We start from the raw sequence: 20074 nt of genomic DNA, 5'->3' as shown, positions 1-20074 counted from the left end.
ATAGATGGTGCCCTTGACTACATCTTGAAGATACGACTTTGACACTGTGCCCTTCTCGACACCCTCCCGACTCCAATATCGCCCAAGGCCCTAGCTGGCCGCACGGCGCTGAACCGCCGCCATGCTTCGCATCCGCAGATATCGCTACTTTGTGGCGTTCGCCGTAGTCTTGGTTTTCATTCTCTATCGAGTGAGCAGGACCGGCGATCGATGGGACGACCTATCCACGCCATTGCCTTTCAAACCCCTTCCGAAAGCGCCAATCCAGAACCCGCCGCCAGTGCACGACCATGACCTCCCAACCAAACCCCAGAAGGTCGCCCAAGACGAGCCGTCGCGACAGAAGCCTGTAAAGGCGGCCGAGAAAGAAGATGTGCCAGTCAAGATCCCGACACTGGAAGACCACGACAAAGCCGGGAAGTTCGACCAGCCGACCACGACGACATCTTTGACCCGGCCGAAGCCGACAGTCGACGATAGCAGCGACGATGTGGCACACAACAAGGTTCAAGACCATGCCCCTGACACCACGAAACCGCCCACGATCCCCGCCATAAACATTCCCGACCGAAAGACGCCGCAGGAAGCATTGCAAGAACAGCAGAAGCAGGCGCAGGCGCAGGTGCCACTCGGCAACCCGCAGCACGTGCCTACTACCACCCAAGTCCATTGGTCCAAGCAGCCCGAGCACTTCCCCGTCGCCAAAGAATCCATTATCCCGCTCCCGACCGGAAAGCCCAAGGCGATACCGAGGGTGCAGCATGTATTCGGGCAGGAGTCGGAGGAGGCCAAGGCCAAGCGACTCGTGCGCCTGGGCAAGGTCAAGGCTGAAATGGAACGTGCCTGGGGCGGTTACAAGAAGTTTGCTTGGCTGCATGACGAACTGTCGCCTATCTCCAAGGCCTTCAGGGATCCTTTCTGCGGCTGGGCTGCGACCATGGTGGATGCGCTCGATACGCTGTGGATCATGGGCATGAAGGAAGACTTCGAGGAGGCCGTCAAGGCGATTGGCACTATCGACTTCACCTTCACGGATAAACGCGCCGAGATACCCGTTTTCGAGACCACCATTCGCTATTTGGGTGGACTACTTGGAGCCTACGATGTAAGCGGAGGCAAAAAAGGGAGGCTACACAATCTTGCTGGACAAGGCGGTTGAGCTCGCAGAGATTCTCATGGGTGTATTTGACACGCCCAACCGCATGCCTGTTCTCTACTACAACTGGAAGCCAGCGTTCGCTTCCCAACCCCACCGAGCGGCCAACGGAGCCAGTATCGCCGAGCTGGGATCCTTGTTGATGGAATTCACGCGCCTTGCGCAAATCACCAAGGAAAACAAATACTTCGACGCTGTCGAGCGCATCACCGATGCTTTAGTGGACTGGCAGACGCGGGGCACCACTGTTCCCGGCATCTTCCCCGAGCGAGTTGATGCCAGTGGCTGCAACCGAACTGCTGCCATTAATGCGCAGATAAAGTTGACACAGGATGAGGCTGAGAGAATCAAGAACACTGTTACCCCGCCGGAAGATTACACTGGAAGAGAGTACGACAGTACGCTGAAGTCCGACAGACAGGAGAAGCCGGACTCGCTGGCTGGTTTTCCCCAGGGCAGCAAGAAGACTCCACCTGCCACCAAGCAGTCTCAACCGTTCAGACGGTCGCTCGCGGATGATGCGGAAGAGATTGACGACCGGCCGCTTACAGTGAAGAAGGGCGCTGCTGTTCCCGCGAACAAGCCCAAGAAGCCCGTCATTTCGCCTCCTGACTTGTACCAGGAGATGAGCATGCATGGCACAACTGGTGAGCCATACGAAGACAAGTACGAAAAGGAGACGTGCTATCCGCAGGGGTTGACCTCCGGATCGAGCTTCCAGACGTATTCCATGGGTGGCAGCCAGGATTCCACCTATGAGTACTTCCCCAAGACCTTCTTGCTTCTTGGTGGTCTGGAGCCCAAATACAAGAAGCTGCATATGGACACTGTCGATGCAGTCAAGAAGTGGCTGCTTTATCGGCCAATGGTCCCCAACGACCGCGATATCCTCTTCAGCGCGAAATTGTCGACAACTGGCAACCCCGAGAAAGATGCGTCAATCGAGTTTGAAGCCACACACTTGACGTGCTTCCTAGGCGGCATGTTCGGCCTGGGCGGCAAGATCTTTGAGGATGAGATTGATGTGGCCATTGGCGAGAAGCTTGCCGACGGTTGCGTTTGGGCCTACGAGAGCACCGCCAGTGGCATCATGCCCGAAGGCGCTACCGTCGTGCCGTGCAGATCGGCTGACCACTGCCAATGGAACGAGACTCTGTGGCACGAGTACCTGGATCCGATGTTCAAATCCCGAGACTCGGAGGTCGCGGACTGGGAGAAGCGCCACGCGCAAATCGTGAAGGCCAAGAAGGACGCGGCTAAGCGGAAGGCGGAGATCACAGGTACCCCTGAAAAAGAGTCCGTCGATGCTGACAAGGACGCAAAGATGGCACATCCAGAACAGGCTCTGGGTGGTGCCAAGTCGCCTGCTGCCGCGGCGGTGGAAAACAGCGCCAAGACGGTCGGCACTGCTAACCACGATGCCCCGCCGGCTGATAAGCAGAAGGACAAGGAGGCGGACTGGGGCACCCTTAGAAAGCGTGGCCTGGACACGGCCGACGCCCTCGAGACGAGCTCGAACGACAACGCCCCGCCCTCCAAGACGTCCAAGAAGATGTCGCTCGAGGAGAGCTTGGACATGAACACGGCGGACGGGACGGGCAAGGTCGGCATGCCGCTGCAGGTCGGGACCGGCCAGATTCCGCTCGCCGAAGTGAAGGAGCTCGAGGAGACGTTGGCCATGCCGGATCCGCCTCGGCCTTTTACGCACAAAGAGTACGTGCAGTCCCGATTGGACTATGAGATCATTCCTCCTGGATATGTCAGCATCAACAGCAAGAACTACATCCTCCGGTAAGTTACCACCTCTTCTCACTTCTCTCATATTTTCCTTCAGAGTAGATGCTAACGAACATTCATTTTAGACCCGAAGCGATCGAGTCGGTCTGGTATATGTACCGCATCACGGGCGATACCAAGTGGCAGGACAAGGGCTGGCGCATGTTTGAGTCGATCATCAAAGCGACGCAGACCGAGTCGGGCCACTCGGCGATCCGGGACGTGCTGGTGCCCGTGTCGGACCGGACCAACGAGATGGAGAGCTTCTGGCCCGCCGAGACGCTTAAGTACTTTTACCTGCTGTACAGCAAGCCGGACGTCGTCAGTCTGGACGATTACGTGCTGAATACCGAGGCGCATCCGTTTTTGCGGCCGGATGCTTCGGTGCGATGATTCTCGCCATGATGGGAAGTAGCAGTGTGGGAACGGGAGGAAGGCCGAGCAGCGGAGATGAAGGACTGGCTGGGTTTCACACACACACACACATATATATATATATAACCACCTGGAATGGTAGGGGTTGCTGAGTGGTTGTGCGGCATACAAAGCACAGCCCACTTCTCGCTCACTACCACGTCAGCGTTAGTCATGACAAAAGGAGACATGTTGCCAACAGCGATAGGGAGGGACGAAAGTATCGTCGCTTACTATATACATGGCAGGAAGACCCAGACTTCCTCGCTAAGGAGGCGAAAGAATGATATAAACCACGGATAAGGGCGAATGGCGCATACAATGAATATGACGGCATTGCTTGAGTAGGCAAGGGCTGGCTGGGGTTTATTTAGAAGATAGAACCTATTTACTGCTTGCTTGCCGGGTTTTGCTTGCTTCGACTTCAATATATATATTTCCTGATGGGTTCATTCCTCGTTGTCTTGTTTGTTCTGTTGGTCAGGTTATGCCTCGGCCTCCCCTGGGGTTTTGTTAGGATCCCATCCGTCCTACGCACTTGGTTGACCCAATCACTTCTTGGCCTGTTGATCACAAGCGTCTCCTTGCCATAGAGTCGGTACATCCCGTAGGATTGAATCGTCTCTGGGCACGTCAACGCACAAGAAGTCAGAAACTAAGATACACGGTCCATGTTGATGTGTCATTTTATTGATGCAATCCGTCTACGTTACTATCCAAACCCAGGTCATTTTCCTGCCCCTTCCTTCCAATATTCCCTGTCTCCCATCTCGCCCAAGTTGTTTGCCTCTAAATATACCCCTTTCCCTCGTCATCCCTTACATCCCTTTCTCCCCGATGCACCCTGCAAGACACATCAGCTAATCACACAAGCGAAGGAAATACATGCACATTAAGTCACAGCAAGCATCAGTCGAGAAGTCTCCTTTTCATCATCATCGATCATCTTTCTTCTTCATTTCATTATATCTGCATCTGTATCTTTCCTCTCGTAGTCGCCGTTGCGGTCGCGGTTTTTCCTGGTCCTGGGTCGGTCGCAACTGGTCCCTCCCCCAAATAAGAACCAAAACCGTCAAGCCCCTCGCCCGAAACAAAAAAACAGCCAAATCAAAAAGGGCAATTAGGTAGTACCATGTGGAAGTATGCGTGTATGTGTCATGGTAATCCAAATGACACCACAGCATTTTTCCAACCTCTACCCTTCCCCGCCTCCTGCCATGTTGAACGCCGTTTCCCCAAATGCTCTGCCTGAATGTTTTTGTGCGGTGGTGTGATGAGGGGTGTTGCTGCAACTGCTCCCTGGCCTCTTTTCCCCAGATGATGGATGGTGCGCTTGCTCCTTGCGACTCCACACCTTCGCTTATCCCATTGATCGCCGCGAGCCAGGTGTTTTTCGCATCTGGTAATGGCGCTAAGAAGCAGAGCACGGCCGGTGGAGCGGGGAAGCTGATCGATCGTATCGAAGGAGGTTTCGAGAATCCAGGGAGCGAAAATGTACAGTGCTGCTGGGTTTGTTGGATTGTGCGTGTGTGAAGGTGTGTTTGCGTGTTCGTGGTCGTCTATAATGTGGTCGTGGTCATAAAACGCTTGTCGCATGCCGTGCCTGCCTGAATCCCTGGGGGTGAAAGAGAAGTATAAAAAAAAGAATACAGAATGATCTCCTAACCATCATGTGATCCGTGCCGCCGTCCGTCCGTCGAAGTTTTCGTTAAATATAGTCTTGTCGAAAAAAGGTCCTCGTGTCGTCTTATCGCTCGTTCTCCCCTCATTCATCAGTCCGCAAGCTGCGTCAATACCCGTATGCTCAGGATCATGACCAGCAGACCTATTGTTACGATGATGAGGAGCGTGAAACTGAACCAACCCAGGACCATGGCCGACGTGCCAACTCCGGACATGACACTACCATTCCCGAAGTCTTGCGCTATGACCGAGGCTGCCACTGATGCTGTATGTTGCCATAACACGCTGACCAACACGAAGATGGAGGCGATGAAGATGATGGCGAGGGCGATTTGAGACACCGGCCTCGAGGGGAACGGCTTGATCTCGCGCTCAGAACCTTCGGAGTCCTCCTCCTCGTGCCAACCGGGGAAGGTGGCGAGCAGCAGGAAACAGACGAAAGCGAAGATGATGGCGATGATGCTGTGGGAGGTTTGGTTAGCTCGTGTTCAATTGCAGTCGGGGATGTAGGGGTAGGCGTACATGAGGTATGGGAAAACAATCATATCCTTGAACTGCGCGGCCAGCCAGATTAGGTTCAGGGGATCCTGGTCTACCGAGACCTCGTTCGCGAGGGCCGTGGCATTGTTGCTACATAACCACGAGCCACCGTCCGGGTTGACGCAGATACCAAAGTAGCCGACGCGGGCCTGCAGATGGGCAGAGCCGACAATGTTCTGGATGGCTTGGTTGACGTTGTAATCGACCTGGGAAGTGTCTGGCACGGCGGTGTAGTGTTCGTAGTAGAGCGACAGCAGGAAGATGTCGGGTATCATCGGCGACGAGGAGGAGCAGCCGGCCAATAATAACGAGAGCAGGATAATGGAGATGGCAATCAAGATCATCAACACATGATGGTAGCCCAGGAACGGAATGAACCCTGAAGCGCAACGAGTGTTAGTAGGATGTCTCTCAGATGCGATGGCATGCCAGCAGCATTCCTCGCCGTGGAAGCCGTGTTGGGTTCGAGAGGTTGTACTTACGGTACCAGCCGACTTGGAATCGTTCCGCCATTCTTTGGATGGGTAGTTTTCTTCTTCAAGACCTCGGATTCCCGAGGCGTAGCTTGAATAAAACCCTCACCGTCGTCCTCCGTGGGAGCGACGTTGGGTACGAATCCGTGGACAGGACAGCTAGGCTGCTGGAATTCTCACGGCAACGAGAGGGTGGAATGGATCGCTAGGCGATGCAACTTTTGCGCAGACAGCAGGTTGGAATGCTGCCGTGATGCGGTGTCTCGGTCGTGCGAAAGCCTCCCAATGCTGTCGTCTCGAGTATAAAGAGGCAGGAGGTTTGCGCCTGTTCGGATGGAGAAGCTGGACTCTCGTTTCCCTACGTGTTAGAGCAAAGCAGCTGCGTGTGCTTGTTGACAGTGACGTGGAGTATGTGCGTGAGTGGCTCTTGATGTGGGAGGGAGGAGACTGGTATGTGGGCGGGCGGTGGTGTGATGTAGAGAGAGTAGGTTAGGCAGAGGAGTAGAAGGAGTGAGTACAACTCGGAAGTAGATTAGTCAGTTGAGCGTCAATAACAATTCCCTATGTTGTTCTCGTCAATAGGCTTGTTAGAGTTTGTGGCAGTATGCAGGTCTCAATTGCGCAACTGGAGTAAGCATCGAGAAGAGGAGAAAGAGACAGAGGGAGAGAGGGAGAGCGGCAGAGGAGCGCGAACGGAGCGAACGTCTTTCGGGTCGGTCTGTCTGGTCAGTACTCAATATCTCGGTGGTTGGGTGGCAGGAAGGTCGGAGGAGTAGTTAGCGGCAGCGATCTTCTTTTCTGGGCTTCGTCTCGCAAGCGGTGGTATGGCATGCATGTGCAGGCCAGATGGGAGAGATGAAAACGGGGGAGAATTGGAGACGGGCGACGGAGGCAGAGGTTGTCATTGGTCTAGCCACCGGGTTTTGCAGTGTTGCCCGTGAGCCGATGTGGTGACGCTGCTGGATGATGAAGCTGCAAGTCTGGTCTCCCAGCCATCGACTTTTTGTTGATACAGGGATTGCGGTTGCTGAGGGGATGCCGACCAGTCCCGACCCAGGCCCCGACCCCTGTCCGCTGGCTTCTGTGACGCCAATTAAGCGACTTTGCCATTCGCTGGGTGCTGCAAAACCAGCAAAATCAGGTTCGACCTGCCCGCATTAGCGCCAGGGGCCCCCACCAGCCCGCCTATGATACCGCACCAGCAAATCAGGCGCCCCGCTATTGGAGGCTGGGCTGGTCTTGGTTTTTCTCTGGCTGCTGCCACTGCGACTGCAACTGCGTCTCCAACCCAACCCAGGCTGGCTGTCAGCACTGCACTGCACTGCACAGCTCGCTCTCTCTTTCTCTTATTAGCAGCTGGGCATTCAAAGGTCGCAATTGGGGCTGGCCTACATGCTAGTAAGCTGTAGTGCACAGTCCCTGCATAGCATCGCCTCGCATCTACGCATCGCATTCTAAGTCCCTTCCTTACGCCGGTGCCTGAATGATGGACCGGGGATGCCCACCCTCTCAGCTTACCCAGTTTGGGGATTTTCGGATTTTCATTGCTCGTGTCGGCCGGACGCGTCAATCTGGCAATCTTAAAGCCCGCCTAGGCCGGCGCGTCCCAGCCTTAGCCCCAGGAACCCGATTATCCGCGCGCACTTGGGGGCCCGGCGTACCTGTCCAATGCTCCTTACGACGGCTTCCCCCCCCATGACGTCGCAGTGTCGCATCCCCTCTGGCGCCTCCCTTTCTCTTTCCTCTGCGCTCCCGGGCAACCATGGCTCGGCACCTCCACTCCTCTATTGTGTTTCCTCTTGTCAGCAAGCCACCGTTGTCTCAAGTCTCAAGCTGACGGACGGCATCGACAGGGCTTGTCTCCTTGTTAGGGTGCTGGAAGCGTTCAACGGCTACCTACATGTTTCCCACCTGCTCAGCTTTGCCTTGCTTCAGCCCAATTGATTGCTTGCAGCAAGCGCTGCACTACTGCTATGCAAGTCTGGTTTGCAGCACTCAATTCAACATGGCATGTACGGTAAATGCCCCATCTCAATTGCATGCACATACCTAATGTATGCAGATAATCCAACACATTTACGCAAAACAGAGGCATCTGTCATAGCACTCAAAGTAGATGCGGTGAAGACCGTAATAATGCTTTGTTCCGAGAACCTGGCTGCTTATGTGTGGTCATACCAATATCGTGATCTGTGCCAAAAACACCCCGCCATAGCCACGCAAGGATGCTTTGAACCCCGGAGAAAACTGATGCCATCACCCGGGGAGCTTTGACCGTAAAAGCCAGCGAGTTGGACAGCGACACAAATGCAGCAACATGCAAATACACATGCCACTTGTGCCGGTGTTCCATCTGGGCAGGACCCGCAACAGCCAAGCACTGCCCAACCAATTGGTCACAGGCGGTGTGCGCCCTCAGGCAATAAGGTCGCAATGCACACTGCAGGCCACGAAGAAGAGCCCTGGGAGGCGTCTGGGAGGCGTCTGGGAGGCTTATTCTCTTCTCAGCTTCTAGAAGAACTATCTTGCGGAGAATTGCATGCAATTCGCCATACAGCAATGATCAGTTTAGGCATGCGGCTGGCCAGCATGAAAGCATGGTGCCCATAATGCCCCAGGCAGATGCAAGCAAGTGTGGATGGATCTAAAGATCAGATCAGCCGTCCTAGCACCTCCTTCCTGGCCAATTGCATCGCCCCGCGAGGGTCCTGCTCCTTCCCCTCTAGGCAATATCAACTCAACTTGACCTCCACCAAAGCCAGGTTAACACCGCGTGTGCAGCATGACTTGCAGCACTTTGAGCTATCATCACGTTGGACGTGAGCAGTATGAACCTTCTGCGCCAAAACCCTTGACACAATTCCAAAATGCTGAAGGCGCTTCATCCATGGAACCAGCATTGACCAAGAAGCACAGCGTCTGTAATAAACTGCACCAATCCCACGACACATGCTTGAGTTACCACGCAACCTCAAAGGTGTTTTGTCCAAGTCGCATGACATGAGACCATCAACCCGCCTCGGAGAGCAGCTGCATACTTGATATCTGGAAATGAAGCACAATTTGAAAAGGCAACGATGAGACAATGAAGCAACGAAGCGAATGAGGTGCAGGAAAATGACATTGGATGGTATCCTGCGAACTGCCTAAAGCTAATTATCTGGTCCAGTATGTACAGCCACAGCCTTCACGTGTGTCTACCAATTGGTCCAAATCAACCATGCTTTGCCCAAACTCTCCCATCCCCAGATGCAACCCAAAACCTCGATTCCCGTTGTCGGTTTGTCGACCGGAAGTTGGGGCTGATTGGGTCGGAAAAGAGTCGGGGCGTGGGGGGGGGGCGGTCGAAGAAGGTTCAGAGGCCCCAAAATACCTATTTAAGGCACACCTGTTTCAATTTTTTCCACGTTTAGGCGTCAGCCGAAGCCCAAGCCTAGGAGATCAGAGAAACACGGTGGTAAAAAATATTTCGTCATCACACTTGATCAGACACGCATGACTCATCCTTTCACCTACCTTGCATCATCCCCCGGTTGAGGAGCCTCAAGGGTGATGTCCGACAAAGGAGCCCCAGTCGGTGCGATGGCAAGGGAGGCTGAAGGGCGAAAGAAACACGGAGTTAACCGAAAGATGATGACTCGAGAGCAAGATGCAACATCCGTCAGCCCGTTGAGGTGAGGATGCGTCTCTGCCAAAGACTGATTTCGGACAAGAGAAAGGGAGGGAAAGAAGAAGGGTAGGCAACCTTGAGATGTCGAGCATCAAGTGATGTGGCTCGAGGCCGGCGGGTGCAAGTCGAATCCGAGACGGTGACTGGATGGAAATGGTGATTGCAATGAGCCACGAGTGTGTGCACAAGGGAAGGAAAAGACAGAGAGGTATGAAGAGAATGCAGCAAGAAACTGGCGATGGAGATCTGGTGTTGATGGAAGATGGGAAGATGGAGAGGAAGGAATGCTTCGAACCCAAGGACGGAAGAGGGCTACTTAAACCCTTCGCGGGCAGTAGAGATGGCCTGCGGAAAATCCAACCACCAGGTAGTTGCTCTACGGCATCGACTCGTCTGTTGAGAAATGACTGACTGTTGCAACGGTAGGTGCTGGTCGGGAGGTAAGTAGTATCTTGTGGGTTGGAAAGTGCCCAGTACGGTGCTGTGGCATCAATGGCGTCAGCGGTAGGTATGGGAAGAGCGACAGCACTCGCTTGCCCAACGAGACGAGCCACTGCAACTTACATAGGAGGTGCCTACCTCGGAAAGCGACATGCGCAAGATCAAAACCAATCTGGTCAATTGGAAACGGGAACCTATTGCAACTCCAGAACGCATGAGCAGGTGTAAATTGATCAGTGTTCCATGGCGAACGACACAAGGCGTCAGGCTACTCGTAACTGGTTCTTTCCATGGCAAGTTGGACTTATGCGGAAATGTCGTCCATACAATGTACCAACCCCTGGTCCAGCAGGGCTTAGCAGGCCTTTGCAGGGTCACTGCACTTACTTACACACCTGCCGGCAGCCCAGGGCGCTGTATTGCTTCTTTCATGTCAATTGAAGGAAGGTCTTTCCTGTCAGGGACTTCAAATACGTGTATTGATGTACCTATGTAGTCGCCGAAGGCTGGCCAGAACGCAGCAGACGGGCACCGTGGCCCCACGCTGCAGCTGCCACTGGTATCAGGGAACCACCCCCAAAACGAGCATCCATCCAAAGGCATTAGGTAGGTAGTCGTGAAGTAAAATGACAACGGTCAAGAAGGAAATCCCAGTACGATATCTCCCCATGCACCGATCGGCAGTGCCGACCAGGTATTGTCCCAACAGTTGGAAGCCAACAAGCGTGCGCCGATTTGCCGTTTGGGTCGGAAAGGAGTTGGTGTTGAGGCAGTCGCAGACGCCAGTGCAGCTTTTTGACGTTCATAGGCGCAAAAGAACGCTCAGGCCTAGCGAAACCAGAGAGAAGCACGGAGATAATTGGCAGTATTGCGGTCGCACATGTGTTGACAAGCATAACTAGGTAGCTGATCGATTCACCTACCTCGTCGGGGTGGACCTAAGAAACACTCGGCCGCCGTAATAACGGAGGTCGAAAGTTATATGGAGCCGAAATGTGATGATGGTTCGGACTATTCACGATACTGAATAGCCAAGACTGGTTTCGAATAGGGGCTTGATGAGGCAACGAGTGAGGAAACGTCCGGTCGTGGTGGTCCAGTGACACGCCCCCGTTGGCTTTCAGATGACGAGCAACGCTGTCGTGCAGCCAAGCCCCAGAAAGCAATTGCGGTCTCGCGGCGACTGACATAGGGCGGCTGTTGTAGCAATGGGTCATTAGCACGTACGTGGCAGAAATGCGAACGACGCGTTGGATCTCGGAGAACATGACGCGCGAGAGGAGGAGTAGTGGCAAAAAGTCTGGGTCCTATTGATAGAATGGAGAAAAGAAAAGAAAGCTCATCGGCCACCGGGAGGGTAGAGGTCTACTTGAGCACCTCCCCACCAAAGGGAAGGGTGCCACGTTAATCTAACATTGAGGCATCCTGGGCTCTATCACATGAACTAGTCTATTGGGAAGCGGCTGAGTTGCGCATCTGGGCAGGCATTGGATTCCTTAGCCTCCATGGAAGAAGATTTACTCTCCTGGCAGAACCCAATGCGCACCCATGTGGCATCCATGTGGCATGAGACAGTATTCGCAACATAGGAAAAGTGATTGTACACAGTTTGCCCGATTAGTAACTCAAAATTGGCTTGTCAATTAGACGTCTGAATTCAAGATACATCAGAACTGGTTGTCGCGATGGAGTCCCCTATATGGAGATGTGTCGCTTTGCAGATATATTCGTGGCCCGCCTATTCTCAGCAGCCTATTCAACTGCCATCCATGTCTCACATGCGAGGAAACTATGTTTAGTATCAGATCAGGCGTGCTGTTGTTATTGATGTGCCCTCGATGTACTCTCCTGTCAAATGTGAGTAGCCGAGGACTGGCCAGGGCTTCGTAGCAAATCAAGCCCCATAGCATTGGGATATGACCCAAACGAACAGCACACCCAGCTGAATCACATGGAGAGAGTTCAGGGGGCACCTGGCTCTGTGGCTTTGCTGGCTGAGGTTTTCTAGACAAAGCCACTGGTTTACCTAGTTGTGTGGGTGGATGCGAAAGGCCGCCAGGAGTGAGTTTATCGCAACAAGGCAGCCGACAGACGCAGGACGTTGATTGATGCGATCTTTCATGTTGCCGTGTTTCCCCATTGGTGTAACTGGTTCATCGTGGCGTCGATCTGGGCAAAGATCGTCGGCACCAGATCCAGTACTGCCTCGAATAGCAGACTGCCGAATTGGCAGGTTGGACCCCAACGTTGAAGAAGCGACTAGCATCCAATGTTGAATGCCGTCTTCCCCGTCTCCTTTAGCCGCAAAGGGGGTCCAGTCGCACCCCGCATCCCGCCTCTTGGCACACGTTCTCGACTAATTGCCCAATACGACGCTGAGAAATGATGCGCCTCAAAGCTTCGATCGTTCCCGAGCCGAGTTTGCGTGCTAAAAGTGCAGGTGAGACATCGTGGTCAGCGCTGCAAGGGCCCTGACCTCAGCGCTAGAAAATTAGGGACGCAGCCAGGTCATAGGCGCTTGGTGGTAATTGCCTGGGGACTAACGAGTAGTCAGTCAGTCGGTGGTTCAAGCGATTGAAACAAGGGAAATTCTAGTTTGGAGTAACGAGCCCTACTGATAGGTAAGTAATAATAGAAGTAAGTAAAGCCAGTTGAGGGGAAATTGGGGGGGAAGCAGCTATGAACGGGTCAGGGCAAGCAATGCATGCTCGGGCATATTTATCCTCTAAGACCGATCGCAGCACATGCACACACCCCTAGAGTGGTTTTCGGAGTGGCATAGGAAGTCATGATTCGGTAATGATCGATTCATTCCGCCTGCGTATTAAAAGGCTCGTGGCTACCCCCAACTCCACGATGGAAAGTAGGAGTTGGCAGAACGGACAGCCAACTTTTCACTTCCTTATTCTGCACGATGCATTGCTTTTCCCTCGCCGTCCCCTTTTGGGGGTTAGCCGCCTTTGCCACGGCAAGAAGCACCTGTTGCAAGGCAGATACCAAGCAATGCCCGGGCACGAATTTGTCGGCCCTTAAAGAAACGGGGGAGCCGGTTGGAAACACGACGGTCTTCGAGAATGGTAATTAAATGAACTTTCTTTTCTCTCTTCCATCTCACTGCCGAGCATCCCTCTCCTCTGCCATGCAATCCCCACCATTAAGCAACCCCGTGCCGGCTGCTGACCATGAGAACCCAACCCGCCCAGTGACCATGTACTACACCGGCCAGGAAGACAAGTGCCGCCAAGACACCGCCGTCCTCTTCCTGACCGACATCTACGGCCTCGCCTCGCCCGAGGACCTGCGCCTCGCCGACAGCTTCGGCCGCGCCGGCTACTTCACCGTGGCCCCGGACCTGTTCAACGGCTCGCCCTCGCCCCTGGACATGAACGCGCCCGGCTTCAACCAGACCCAGTTCCTCGCCGCCCACGGGCCCAACGTCACCGACCCCATCGTCGCCAAGGGCATCCGCTACCTCCGCGAGGTCCGCGGCTACCCCCGCGTCGCCGTCACGGGCTACTGCTTCGGGGGCGGTACGCGCTCCGGTTCGCGGGCGCCAGCGGCGCCGTCCAGGGCGTCGACGCCGCGTTCGCGGCGCACCCGGCCATGTGGACGGACGCGGAGATCGCGGCCATCACGCTGCCCGCCTCGGTCGCGCAGGGCCTGCTCGACGAGCTGAACCCCCGGCCCTGAGGCAGGAGTTGGAGAATATCTTCGACAACCTTACGTCGCCTTGGCAGATCGACCTGTACAGCGGGGCGAGGCACGGGTTCGCTGTGCGGGGCAACCTCTCGGATCCGCAGATGCGGTTCGCCAAGGAGACGGCCTTTATCCAGGCGGTGAGATGGTTCCAGTTCTGGGCCAAATAATGATGATGGTGTGAGATAGATTCAAGTCCTTCCTGATTACCCGGTTACCATAAGTGACGTGGGTGAAGAGGAACGTGATAGAATTAAAGGAGAGACGGATAGACGCAGAGATAGCGTTTGGATATGACACGATATCGCATAATCCCTAATAAAACATCCATGGTACATGAACAACATTGACCAAGGCTACCAATTACACTCTGCTCCTGCTCCTTGGGCCATCCGAGTATTATCAAGGTGCGCCACGCCGTCTCCGGCCTCAGTTTGGCCCTTCGGGCCGTTGCAAGAGTACGTTGAGGAGCAAGGGGTCATCCGAACGTTTGTCTACATGATGAACACGTACATGTCTAAAGTAGTCAAATGTCAATAAAGGTCCTCCGACTCTTGTAAAGTGCACGTACCGTTGAAGATTATCTGGCCTTGGGTACTTATGTTCACCGTCGGGACAGAACGGGCACACATACCCCGGGCGGTCATGAACCGGCTCGTGTCGCCTCAAATCCTTTTTGGTTTTGAAGCCTTTGCCACTAACGGAACGGGGGCAACCTTTGGCCGGGCAATAGTGAGGCCTAGCAGACGCATGGACGTGGGCATGTGTACTGGACACCGTTAATACTTGCGCGGATACCATCGCTCGATCATATACCTACTTTAAGAGATATTGTGTCTGGAAAGGGGTTGCTGTGCGCCCGGCGAATTGGCACTTAAACATCCCTGTTGTTGGTGATGATGGGAGTATGCTTGTCGCTGCTCCCAAATCTAATGATGATTGGAATTGACTCAAAGGCCTGGAAAATATTAGGGATGAAGAAGATGATGACGGGCTTTCTGGTTGGCTTGTATCCCTGGATCGACCAAACCATCTTTCCAGCTGCGATCTCAACCACGCCAAGTGTCTCTCCATAAGACGAATCGGCTTCAAGCTGCTAATCCTCCTGTCGTCCTCGCTTGAAATCAGGGACGAGCGGTGCCGCGTGAAAATCTCCAGCTCTTCAATAGAATCATACTCGACTATAACGTCGTGGGTAAGACTTCCGAAAACGTGGAACTCTAGCGTTATGGCCTCCATGTATTCGATTGCTAGAGGGAGCCGCACAAAACCATCCGTGACATCGGTACTACCATCCGCAAACATGATGGTCTCTTGATTGGGCTCTACCTGGAATTCCCGACTTTGGGCATACTTCGCGCTGAGGAAATCGGCATCGGAGCCAGAATCGGTGTTGGCGGTTGCCCATTCGCCACCCAGGGCGCAAAGCAGACTTCTCGCCGGTGATCCAGTAAGGTTGACTTGCAAAGCCAGGCCAAATGGAACAGTCTGCTCGACGAATCGATCGCGGTACTTGCTCAAGGTCTCCGTATCCTCTAGAAACGGCATACCGAGAATGAGGGGGACCGCCAATGTCCAAATACGTAGAAGAAACATGCAACACCTCCCAGCATTGAAGGTTGACCCGGCGCCAGATCGCATCGTGATGATATAGTCCCGACGGACTTGACGATTTTGCCGTTTGCCAATCGGAATTCCTAGGCGCTATTCTCATCATTCGCAATCGGCAAAGCAAGAGACTTGGCCATTTCAAAAGTAATGACGTTAGAAGCGGCTCCTGTGTCTGGGCATGCAATCATTGCAACATCGCTCAGTTGTCCTTCGAAAGTAATGGGAAGGCCTAGTCGCTTGCGTTGATGTCGGTTTCTTAACTTTTCTTTTGGTTCTTTTGCTTTTCGACTCATACCAGCGTAGGCCAGCAGAAGCAAGTGGTGCAAGATACTCAAACGCGGGAGATTAAGCCAACCCCTCTTTACAGCTGGACCACGTTCGACATGGGTAGTCTGACTAGTGGGCTGCTGTTCGGGCTGCTCTTCGAGCTGTACTACACCAAGTGCCGATGCAGCAAGTGATTTAAGATCGATTAGCGGACCGACTTCATTTTTGAGTCCAGTGAGCTGGGAACCCGTCCGATCAGTTGCTCCATACTCGGTCTCATGGTTCGCTATCACGAGTTGCGATTCATCCAAAGGTTGCCCCGGAGGATTTACCTGCGGTGGAGGGCAGAAAAACGACTCTCTAAAATCTGGCTGAGCGTTTCTGAAGAGCAATGAATCCAGAGGATGGCCAAGAGGGCCTGCGGAGGTGTCAAATGGCGTAGGATTCCCCGTTACTCGGAGCTCCGTCTTCCAGGGCGTGTTCTTCGTTATGTTAGCAGACTGTAACATTTTCTGGTAGGATGTACTCACTAGGTCGTAATGGTCTATCTCTAATGCCTCGGACGTATCCCTCTCTTCGTGAGAAGGATCAAAATTAGGGATGGCTTGGAGAAAAGGACTGTTTCTAGGAATCGCGCTGTCTGGATCGTAATACTGGTTATCCATCTTGCCTCACCAAGGAGGTGTAAGCAGGATTTACACGACGGAAGTCTTTGGAAAGAAGATAATACACAGTTAAGAAATTGCCGTTGGGAAGTGGTCCAGGCCCATCGGGCATCTCGGGGTTTGGCAAAAAACGGCCAACGAAGCCACATGATCTATTCGCCCGCACAGCCGGGCGGCGTGAGGGCTGACGGCTGCCTTGGAGTTGCAGCCAGTGTGAGAAAGAGCAATCAACCCACCAACAGAAATTGATTAAAACTAATACCCAAGGCAGATGCAGTACGGTACCTCTGAACCCCGCAACCAAGGAGCAGCAGCTACCCAGATGCGCACCACCGATATATGCGCAGACCCAGAATAAGGGTCATATACCCGGTACTCGATAAGAAATTAATAATATAGTCTTGCTATTTCGGCAGGTGTTAAAAGTTAATATAGTTAATAGGCAGCCGACGGTATAATTTTATTAATTACTTTAAGAACGTATTTAATCTCGTTAATTAAGTAAGTTTTTAACTTAATTAAAAAGGTTAAAAATATATATTTAATAACGGCTTCTTTTATATATTAATTAAAAATTTAATGAAATATTTATTTAATTTTATTATTTAAAAACGTTAATTAGTATCGTTTTTTATTAATTAATTACTTATATTAATAAATTTTGAATAAATAATTTAATTAATTTAAAACCGATTAATTTATAGGTTTAAAAGTATTATAAAACGTTATAAAGTATAAAAAGTATTATAAATATAATATTATAACGTAATCCATAGTCTAATTAAATATACGGTTTAATTAAACACTTTCTTTTAATTTCGTATAACTCACATTTCATGCCTTATACTTTTACTACCTACGATAATAAATTAATAGAAAAAGAACGATATATAATTAACGTTTTAAGCGTTTTAAAAAAACCCTAAATTACGCGTACGAGCCGTAGCGCGAATATATAATATCCCCTATATAATTTTACGTTACCGGCATTACGGTAATATTCCACGATAAAATACGTAATCGCTAACGTAAAAACTTACGAATTTCGAAAAGCAATTAATCGTATAATATATAATTAATTTAAATTCGCGATTATTTCCGCCTCGAATAAGTAGTATTAAAAATATAGCGAATCGATTATTTAATTTACGTAACGCGGGACGCGTTAACGTTAACTAAACCTCTAACTTTATATAATAATAACTAGATCTTTAAACACGTTTTAACCGAAAAATCGATTATTAAAAAATCTTCTATAAAAATCCTAACGCGTATCACGCGTAGTTTATTTTTATACGGAATATAATTAATAAATATAGAATCTAAAAAAAAAAATATATATATAATTTCAATAAAACCGGGTTTTTTATAGGTTAAATCTCGTTCGAAATAATCGTAATCACTTTCGATTAACGCGGAAAACCTAGGGTAATATAATAAAAAAACCAGGAATAGGTTATAATAATATAAAGCGTCGAATTATACGGTTACGCTATCCCTCCGTATATTATTTTTACCGGAAAAACACACCTCTCTTCCTAATATAAAAACAGCCTATTATCGAAAAACTAAATAATCGTAATTATTAAAAATAATTAAACCACGAATAAAAAAAGCGAGGATTAAATTTAATACTTCGATAAATATACGAAGTTTTATATAAAAGGTATTTACCGCTTATTAATCCTTAACGGCTATAAAAACCACTATTCGATAACTTTCGAGCTTTATTATAAAAAGAACTCGATTATTATACTCTATATACTTTTTTATTTGTCGTATAAGCTTTAACTTTTTAATATCGGCTATTTTCGTACGTTGAAAAAAGCGTACGGAAAAAAAATTAAAGGTTTTATACGGGCGTATATTACTTATATTTTAAAGAAAAACTTTCTACCAGCGTTTTTAAAAACGTTCCAAGCGATTTTTACCGTTTTAAATATATAAAGAAGCTTTCGAGGGACCGGACTCGTTTCGTACGATCCGGAATATATTATTTTATAGTTAAATATAAAACTACGTACTTTAATATTTCCGGGGACGTTTTTCGGCCTACTTATTCTTTAAGAATTAAAAATTTTAAATAACCTAATTAAGGCCTAATCCTAAACCGAATACGTTTAAAACCGTATCGTACGGCATTAAAATAGCTTTCCGACGTCGACTTTAATTAGACTTAACCAGATTACGAAAAATATAACGTAAGTAATATACCGGCTCGCTTTTTTAAAGGGTAAAGTAATCGTATTACGAGAGGCAAATATAATATTTAGCCGGCGTCGCCGTACGAAAAAAAAAACGGCTATAAGATAAAAAATCACTTTATATATAAACTAAAAAAAACCTATAGTCTTAAAAGGACGTTAATAAATAATTATAAAATAAATCGCGCCGAAGTAATAATTATACGAAAAGGCTTAAAACGCGCCCGCGACGCTATAAAATCTACGGGGAGCCCGGGTATAATACACGTACCTATTAAAATAATATAAAAGTATTTAAAAAGAAGGATTCCGATTAATTTTAATATATTAAATACGTTGTGGTAAAATTAATTTATATTTCGTTATACGAGGCCTTAGAAAGTGTTTAATTAAACCGTGTATTTAATTAGACCGTGGATTACGTTACGCGTTTATATTTTAATATACGCTTAACCTTTTAAAACATTAATTTTTATTTTGAATAAGCTTTAAATAAGCCGGCTAAAGAGGTGCGTGTATTAGCCGATAAGTTATAAGCTAGCTGGCTAGAGTAAACACGTCCTAAGTTATATTATATTAAAGGGTTACCCGATACCTTAACCGTTAAAATAGAGGACTAAGCTTAACCTTATAATACTGTTAGATAAAAGGGTTTCTCCGAAAGGCTAGTTTTAAAAGAATATAGAAAACCTTAATAAATTACTTACTATGGTAACTTTAATACACGGAGTTTAGGTTAATACTTTAAAACTTTAATTAAAAAGGGTATAAATAACTAAGAGAAATCTCTTTTATAAGGATAAACGGAGGAGAATAAATTATTTTAAATTATATAATATTTGCTTTTATTTAATATACGTAATATTTAATAATTAAAAGTTTTATATTATTCTTATTAATTTCGAATAAGAAGTATTATAACTTTAATCGGATTTATATAATAACGAATAACGATAATATATAAAAAACTTACTTTAAGTCGTTAAACGATTAGGATACCTAAGGATTCGAGTTCCGGAAAAAGGCTAAAGCTCTCGAAATCTGGGAATATATTAATTTAAAACGAAAGATTAATTGAATGTCTCCTTCGTAACGACTATTTTTACTCGATTATCCTAAGAAACTAGTGTAATTAAATAAACGATTATTTATTAATATCGGCGGAGGTTTAGTTTTTAATTAAAACGATTCACTAGTAATATTTATTATCGACCTAATAAATAACGGCCGAACTAGTTTTTAGCTCGATTATACTATATATACCTATAAAATAAAAAAATATAAAAATTATCGGAATAAGGTCGAAAAGCTTTTTAATTAGGTACTAAATACCGTGTTTAATATATATAAAAAAAACTTACTGCGATAAAAACAGTAATTTAGACGGCTAGTATGCCGCCTTTCGTAAAGTTAAAAAGGTTTAGGACAGCTATTAAATAACGGAAGCTAGAGAGGTTTACCGTATATTTATTAAGCCT

At 49.3% G+C, this 20074-nt stretch overlaps 5 protein-coding genes across 5 annotated transcripts; 2 read left to right on the top strand and 3 right to left on the bottom strand.

The window, feature by feature from the left end:
* Positions 1-121: 121 nt before the first annotated feature.
* PG986_014134 (glycosyl hydrolase family 47) lies at positions 122-3325 on the top strand (the record flags this gene model as incomplete). The annotated part of the gene is given in 3 exon segments (XM_066850356.1): positions 122-1105; positions 1125-2947; positions 3019-3325. 3 exon segments carry the CDS (start codon positions 122-124, stop codon positions 3323-3325), a joined length of 3114 nt encoding a protein of 1037 aa, XP_066692594.1.
* Positions 3326-5118: 1793 nt separating this feature from the next.
* PG986_014133 (uncharacterized protein) lies at positions 5119-6082 on the bottom strand (the record flags this gene model as incomplete). Its single annotated transcript, XM_066850355.1, has 3 exons — positions 5119-5491; positions 5552-5948; positions 6052-6082. 3 exons carry the CDS (start codon positions 6080-6082, stop codon positions 5119-5121), a joined length of 801 nt encoding a protein of 266 aa, XP_066692593.1.
* Positions 6083-13067: 6985 nt separating this feature from the next.
* Positions 13068-14019, top strand: PG986_014132 (Protein AIM2; the record flags this gene model as incomplete). Its single annotated transcript, XM_066850354.1, has 3 exons — positions 13068-13230; positions 13276-13683; positions 13724-14019. 3 exons carry the CDS (start codon positions 13068-13070, stop codon positions 14017-14019), a joined length of 867 nt encoding a protein of 288 aa, XP_066692592.1.
* A 704-nt stretch (positions 14020-14723) lies between these two features.
* On the bottom strand, positions 14724-15490 carry PG986_014131 (uncharacterized protein; the record flags this gene model as incomplete). The annotated part of the gene is made up of 2 exons (XM_066850353.1): positions 14724-14945; positions 15038-15490. 2 exons carry the CDS (start codon positions 15488-15490, stop codon positions 14724-14726), a joined length of 675 nt encoding a protein of 224 aa, XP_066692591.1.
* Positions 15491-15546: 56 nt separating this feature from the next.
* On the bottom strand, positions 15547-16392 carry PG986_014130 (uncharacterized protein; the record flags this gene model as incomplete). Its single annotated transcript, XM_066850352.1, has 3 exons — positions 15547-15668; positions 15858-16209; positions 16258-16392. 3 exons carry the CDS (start codon positions 16390-16392, stop codon positions 15547-15549), a joined length of 609 nt encoding a protein of 202 aa, XP_066692590.1.
* Positions 16393-20074: the final 3682 nt, after the last annotated feature.

The sequence above is a fragment of the Apiospora aurea genome (assembly GCF_038362705.1).
Source record: "Apiospora aurea strain CBS 24483 chromosome Unknown utg000010l_segment0_segment0, whole genome shotgun sequence".
NCBI lineage: Eukaryota > Fungi > Ascomycota > Sordariomycetes > Amphisphaeriales > Apiosporaceae > Apiospora > Apiospora aurea.
The sequence above is the reverse complement of the archived record's forward strand: the minus strand, read 5'-3'. Positions and strand labels throughout refer to the sequence as shown.